At 37.7% G+C, this 7,416-nt stretch overlaps 1 protein-coding gene across 1 annotated transcript; it reads right to left on the bottom strand.

Annotated features, from left to right (window-relative positions):
• Positions 1–5,689: 5,689 nt before the first annotated feature.
• LOC103599204 (olfactory receptor 10C1-like) lies at positions 5,690–6,652 on the bottom strand. The gene has a single exon (XM_008583309.1). It carries the CDS (start codon positions 6,650–6,652, stop codon positions 5,690–5,692), a length of 963 nt encoding a protein of 320 aa, XP_008581531.1.
• Positions 6,653–7,416: the final 764 nt, after the last annotated feature.

The following is a 7,416-nucleotide window of genomic DNA, read 5'->3' as shown; positions in this document are numbered from 1 at the left end:
CAAATAATGGCTGGCCCCATGGCTTACTAGGGAGAGTGTGGCTCTGGTAGCACTGAAGCCACAGGTTCAGATCCTATATAGGGATGGCCAGTGTTCTCACTGGCTGCGCGATGTGTGGACCACACTGTGCTAAGGGTTGCAGGCCCCTTACCGGTCAGAAAAAAAAAAAGACCCAAATAGCAAAATTAGAAATGAAAAAGATGATATTACAACTGATACCTCTGAAATACAAGGAATCATTCGAGACTACTATAAACAACTATATGGCAACAAATTTGAAAATCTGGAGGAAATGGATAAATTTCTGAACACACACAAGCTACCAAAACTGAGCCAAGAAGATGTAGAAAATCTGAACAGACCAATAACAATAAAGAAGATTGAAGCTGTTGTCAGAAGGCTCCCAACAAAGAAACACCCAGGACCAGATGATTCACAGCAGAATTCTACCAAACATTCAGAGAGGAATTGACACCAATTCTCTACAAACTTTCCAAAAGATTGAAACAGAGGCAATTCTCCCAAAGTCATTCCATGAAGCAAACATCACCCTGATACCAAATCCAGGTAAAGATACAAAAATTAGAATACTACAGGCCAATATCGTCGATGAACATAGACACAAAAATCCTCAATTAAATGCTAGCTAATACAGCAACGCATACACAAAGTTATACACCATGATCAAGTGGGATTCACCCCAGGGATGCTAGGTTGTTTCAACATATGCAAATCAGTAAATGTGATGCACCATATCAATAAAATCAAATGCAAGGACCATATGATCATCTCTATAGATGCTGAAAAAGCATTTGATAAAATTCAACACTTGCTCATGATAAAGACTCTGAACGCTCTGGCTAATACTTCCAAAACTATGTTGAATAGGAGTGGTGAGAGTGGGCATCCTTGTCTGGTTCCTGTTCTTAAAGGAAAAGCTTTTAGTTTTTCCCCATTCAGGATGATATTGGCCGTGGGTTTATTGTATATGGCTTTAATTATGTTGAGATATTTTCCGTCTATACCTAAACCCACTGCCAATATCATCCTGAATGGGGAAAAACTAAAAGCTTTTCCCTTAAGAACAGAAACTAGACAAGGATGCCCACTCTCACCACTCCTACCCAACATAGTGTTGGAAGTACTAGCAAGAGCAATCAGAGAAGAGAAGGAAATAAAGGGCATCCAGGTTGGAAAACATGAAGTCAAAATGTCCCTGTTTGCAGATGACATGATCCTATATATCAAACAGCCTGAAGCCTCTACAAAAAAACTCTTCAAGTTGATAAATCATTTCAGCAAAGTTGTAGGATACAAAATCAACAAACAAAAATCAGTAGCATTTTTATTCTTCAATAGTGAACATGCAGAAAGAGAAATCAAGAAAGCTTGCCCATTTACAATAGCCACCAAAAAAATAAAATACTTAGGAATATAGTTAACCAAGGATGTAAAAAATCCCTATAATGAGAACTATAAACCACTTCTTAGGGAAATAAAAGAGGGCAGAAGAAGATGGAAAGATATCCCATGCTCTTGGATTGGAAGACTCAACATTGTAAAAATGTCCATACTACTCAAAGTGATATACAAATTCAATGCAATCCCCATCAAAATTCCAATGACATATTTCTCAGAAATGGAAAAAAAATCCAGACATTTATATGGAATAACAAAAGACCACACAGAGCCATAGCAATTCTGAGCAAAAAAAAATAAAGCTGGAGGCATAACACTAACTGACTTTAACCTATACTACAAAGCTATAATAAACAAAAAAGCATGGTACTGGCATAAAAACAGACACACTGATCAGCAGAATAGAAGAGAGAATCCAGAAATCAACCCACACACCTGTGCCATCTGATCTATGACAAAGGCACCAAGTCTATACACTGGGGAAGAGACTGCCTTTTCAGCAAATGGTGGTGGGATAACTGGATATCCATATGCAGGAGAATGAAACTAGACCCATACCTCTCACCATATGCTAAAATCAAATCAAAATGGATTAAAAATTAAATATACACCCTGAAACAATGGAACTTCTTAAAGAAGGCATAGGAGAAACACTTCAGGATGTAGGGCTGGGCACGGACTTCATGAATATGACCCCAAAAGCATTGGCAAACAAAGGAAAGATAAACAAATGGGATTATATCAAGCTAAAAAGCTTCCGCACAGCAAAATAAACAGTTAACAGAGTTAAAAGACCACCAACAGAGTGGGGTAAAATATTTGCAAAATATACATCTGAGAAAGGATTAATATCCAGAGTATACAAGGAACTCAAACAACTTTACAACAAAAAAAGAAGCAACCTAATTAGAAAATGGGCAAAAGAGCTAAATAGGCATTTCTCAAAGGAAGATATCTAAATGGCCAACAGACACGTGAAAAAATGCTCAACATCACTCAGCATTCGGGAAATGCAAATCAAAACCATACTGAGATATCATCTCACCCCAGTTAGGATGGTTAATATCCAAAAACTGTGACTGATAAATGATGGTGAGGTGGCAGAGAAAAAGGAACTCTCGTGCATTGATGGTGGGACTGCAAAATGGTGCAGCCTCTATGGAAAATGGTATGGAGGTTCCTCAAACATTGCAGATAGATCTACCATATGACCCAGCTATCCCACTGCTGGGAATATACCCAGAGGAATGGAAATCATCAAGTCGAAGGTGTACATGTTCTCCAATGTTTATTGCAGCACTATTTACAATAGCAAAGAGTTAGAACAAGCCAAAATGTCCATCATTAGATGAGTCGATATGGAAAATGTGGTATATCTATACAATGGAATACTACTCTGCTATGAAAAAAGAAAATGAAATACTACCATTTGCAGCAACATGGATGGACTTAAAGAAAATTATATTGAGTGAAATAAGCCAGGCACTGAAAGAGAAATACTGCATGTTCTCACTTATTTGTAGGAGCTAAAAATAAATAAGTAATTAAATATACAAACAAAGAAATGGGGAGAGAGGAGAAGACACAGCAATTACAATTCCTTGAACTTGTTAAGACAAGTGAACTGGTACAATGTTGATGGGGAGAGGGTTAAGTGGGAGGGGAGAAAGGAGGCTTTGGCAAAGGGACATAAAAATCAACTACATTGTATATTGATAAAGTTAAATAAAAATTAATTAATTAAGAAAAATTAAATGGAGATAACAAAAAATTACCAATAATATGACTGCCAAGAGAAACTACTGTTAGCATTTTATTTTCATCCTTTCAAATTTATTTATAAAATTATATTTAAAAAAATTTTTTTTCATTTTATATCTTTCATTGTTCAGCTTGCTGTTTCAATACATATGTATATTCTATAATGATCTAATCAGAATAATTACCCTATCACCTAAACATTTTTCATTTCTTTATGTTTTCAACACTCAAGATACTCTTTTCTGGCTATCTTGAAATATACAATACAATGGTATTAGCTATTGCCACCCTAGGTCACCAGAACTTATCCTTTGTAACTTTGTACCAGTCTACCAACCTTCTCCATCCTCCTCCCCCTCCCTTACCCTCCTCTGGTAACCACTATTCTGTTCTCTATTTCTCTCTTTTTTCTCTTTTTGATTTACTTTTCTTAACTGACCATGATAATTGTATATATTTATGGAGTACAACCTATTTGGGTACGTTCATATTGAGCATAATGATCATATCGTGGTGCTTAGTATATCCATCACCTCAAGCATTTGTCACTTCTTTGAGTTAGGAACAGTCAACACCATCCTGATTAGCTATTCAAAAATACTCAGTACTTTGTTGTTAACTGTAGTCTCCCTATATGACAGTAGAACCTTAGATCCCATTCTTCCCATCTTGCTAATATTTTGCATTAACTGACCACCCTCTCCTCATTCTTCCTTTCGGCTTCCCTCCACCTCTCCAATAACCACTATTTTAGTCTCTACTTCTATGAAATAAACTTCTTTAGCTTCCACACCACAGTGAGGTATCATTTCACCCCAGTTAGAATGGATATTATTAAAAAGACAGAAGACAACAAATGCTGTAAAGAAAGGGGAACTCTTAGACATTGACGGTGGGAATGTAAATTAGTACAGCCACTATAGAAAACAGTATGGAGATTTCTTAGACAACTACACATAGAAGTACCATGCAATCCAGCAATCTCACTACTGGGTATTTATCCAAAGGAAAGGAAATCAACAAGTTGAGGGGGCACATAAACTCCCATTTTATGGTGGATCTAGTGACAATAGCCAAGAGTTGCAACCAACTTCAATGGCCTCCAACAATGATTGGATAAAGAAAATGCAACATTACTCAGCCATTAAAAAAGAATGAAATTCTGTGATTTGCAGCAACATGGATGAGCTCAGAGAAAATTATGTTAAATGAAATAAGTCAGGCACAAAGAGATAAACCACATGTTCTCACTCATATGTGGAATATAAAGTTATTTTTTTTAGTTTTTTTTTTAACGGACACATAAAAATCGTAAATATTTATGGGGTATGACGTGATGTTTCAATACATAAATACATTGCATAATGTTCAAATCAGGGTAGAAAAACAGAAAACTAGTCATATTACACAATAGTTTTGAATTTGCTTTAATGCTTAATAAATCATTTGTTTCTTTCCAAATTAATAAATAGATCTGCAAGTTATCATCTCTAATGCCTACATACAATTTCTGCCTATAATTGCAGCATAATTGTTAACTATTCAGGTATTTCTGCATGTTAACATTATTTCCATTATTATTATATACACGTGAATAAAATCCTCAAGTATTATGTTTAAGTGGATGAATTGGACAGTTTTTGGTAAAATAGGGATTTCTAGCAAAACACACACCTTGGTAATTAGTGAGTATCACTACTATTGACTGAGTATAAATATCACATTCTGAGAGCAGATTAAAAGTCTCTATTTGGCCAATAACCTCAAATTAGGTCATAGAATCAGTCACAGTTGTCCACTGTTTGTCATATTACATTTACTATATCAGTAGCTATTAATTACTCATAAAACAAATGTTAACACAGCACCTCTCAGAGAACTAGATGTTCAAATCCAAGGCAATGTCTCCATAGGTGCCTAGAGCTTTTGAGACATATCCTGGTAATTTATACTCTCACCATAGACTAAAACATTTTGGAAAATACATCTAATCTTGGACTCACCTACTAAAACTCTTTAGTAGCCTACTTCCTTTCACAAACTGGCAATCAGAGCTGAAGCTCTGAGTACAGAGGTGACTCCAAAATTACGATCACTCTTATTAAAGTTCCTTACAAGTGGAAATATGCAGTTTTTGGTTTGTTTACTCTTGGGTTGTGTGTGCTTCACTTCTAAAGAGCAGATTTGCATGGTCCTCTGGTAATTATCCAATGGTCAAAACATTTTTCTTGAACAGGGTTCTTCGGAGAGCTGCCTTGACTTCCTTGTTCTGTAAACTATAGATGATGGGGTTCAGCATGGGTGTCACCACTGTATAAAAGAGGGCTAGGAGTTTATCTGTTCCTGGTGAATGGCTGGTCTTGGGCCTCAAATAGGTGACAGAAGCTGAGCCATAGAAGAGTGTAACTACGAGCAGGTGACAAGTGGAAATATGCAGTTTTTGGTTTGTTTACTCTTGGGTTGTGTGTGCTTCACTTCTAAAGAGCAGATTTGCATGGTCCTCTGGTAATTATCCAATGGTCAAAACATTTTTCTTGAACAGGGTTCTTCGGAGAGCTGCCTTGACTTCCTTGTTCTGTAAACTATAGATGATGGGGTTCAGCATGGGTGTCACCACTGTATAAAAGAGGGCTAGGAGTTTATCTGTTCCTGGTGAATGGCTGGTCTTGGGCCTCAAATAGGTGACAGAAGCTGAGCCATAGAAGAGTGTAACTACGAGCAGGTGAGAAGAACAGGTGGAAAGAGCCTTATGGCGGCCTTCAGGTGAGGGCATGAGCAGCACTGCAGCTAGAATCCTGCCATAGGATGCAATGATCAGTAAAAATGGGCTGGAAATGCAAAGAATTGCCACAACAAAAACCGCAGCCTCATTATGGGACGTATCCCCACAGGCGAGTGCCAGGATGGGTGGGAGGTCACAGAAGAAGTGGTCTATCTCACAGGGGCCACAGAAGTCCAAGGAGAAAATGTAATTGGTCTGGCCCAAGCCTACCATGCACCCCACTCCCCAACAAATGAGTGCCAACTGGACACACACCCGATGACTCATTCGTGTTGCATAGTGGAGTGGGGAACAGATGGCCATATAGCGGTCAAAAGCCATGGCTGCCAACAGGCAGCACTCACTGATACCAAAAAATGAAAAGAAAAACATCTGTATGGCACAACCCTCCCGAGAGATTCTTCGGGCCTCACTCACAAGACTCTGTAGCATCTTGGGTATGACGGAACAAGTGTAGCCAATCTCCAAGAGGGACAAGTTGACCAGGAAGAAGTACATGGGGGTGTGGAGGACTGGGTTGGTCCAGATAGTAAGAGCTATGAGAGCATTGCCCATCAGTGATGCTAAGAACATGAGTAGGATGAGGTTAAATAAAAGGAAACACTGTTCAGTGACCTCAGAGATTTTGGCAAATGCAAAGTGTTTGACGGCCATGCTGTCATCCTGCCACAAGGAGCAATTGAGGCTCATGATCTGGAAAAGAAAACAGCAAAGTCACCACCAGACAGATTCCTTCCAAGGAGAGAAATAAGTTGTTATATTAAAGAACTTCAGTAAGGCAGAGAAATAAATTTCTTATCTGTAATTCTAAAATTCAAAAAGTTTAGAAATTACATTCATTCTCCTACCTTTTCAAACCAAATTCTATTGTATGTTCAGCATATCAGTTGATTTGTTGAAAACATATTTAGCCACCTTTCATAAAATTCAAAAATGTTAATTTCCATCCCATTTCTCCCTAGGTCTCTTTTTTAAATCCTACCATAGGAAGAAACTGTCATATATGTTCATTTTTGTCAATTTCTGTTACCACTGATTGCTTTCTTCACCCATTCATTCAACAAGTATTGACCTAGAGTACTTTGCAATTTCTTTGTAGGTCTTGGCATTTAGAAGTGTACAGAAACTATTTCTCCCCACATGGAACTTATATTTTAGTGGAGGAAAACAGAAATTAAGTAATAATTCAGTAAAGAAACATTTGCTGCAATGCAGAGAATTAAAACGAGGATATATCCTGGTGAGTGTCCAAGTTAGATTAGGTTGTCAGAGGGGGTTCTTGAAAGTGAGAAGGATGAGCTGAGATGTGAAAGACAAGAAGGAGCCACCATGGGAAGACAGCAGCACAACCGTTCATATCACATGTGTGTTGTACTGCTCAGATAATATTGTTATTCTGTACCTGTTATTTCTCATCTGCCATCCTTTCTCCATCAGAGTGTTCCTTGCTAAGT

Source organism: Galeopterus variegatus, unplaced genomic scaffold, assembly GCF_000696425.1.
Source record: "Galeopterus variegatus unplaced genomic scaffold, G_variegatus-3.0.2 Scaffold2884, whole genome shotgun sequence".
Taxonomy (NCBI): Eukaryota; Metazoa; Chordata; class Mammalia; order Dermoptera; family Cynocephalidae; genus Galeopterus; species Galeopterus variegatus.
The sequence above is the reverse complement of the archived record's forward strand: the minus strand, read 5'-3'. Positions and strand labels throughout refer to the sequence as shown.

Coding starts and splice junctions, on each gene's coding strand:
- LOC103599204 (XM_008583309.1), bottom strand. CDS start 6,652: ATGAGCCTCAATTGCTCCTTGTGGCAGGATGACAGCATGGCCGTCAAA.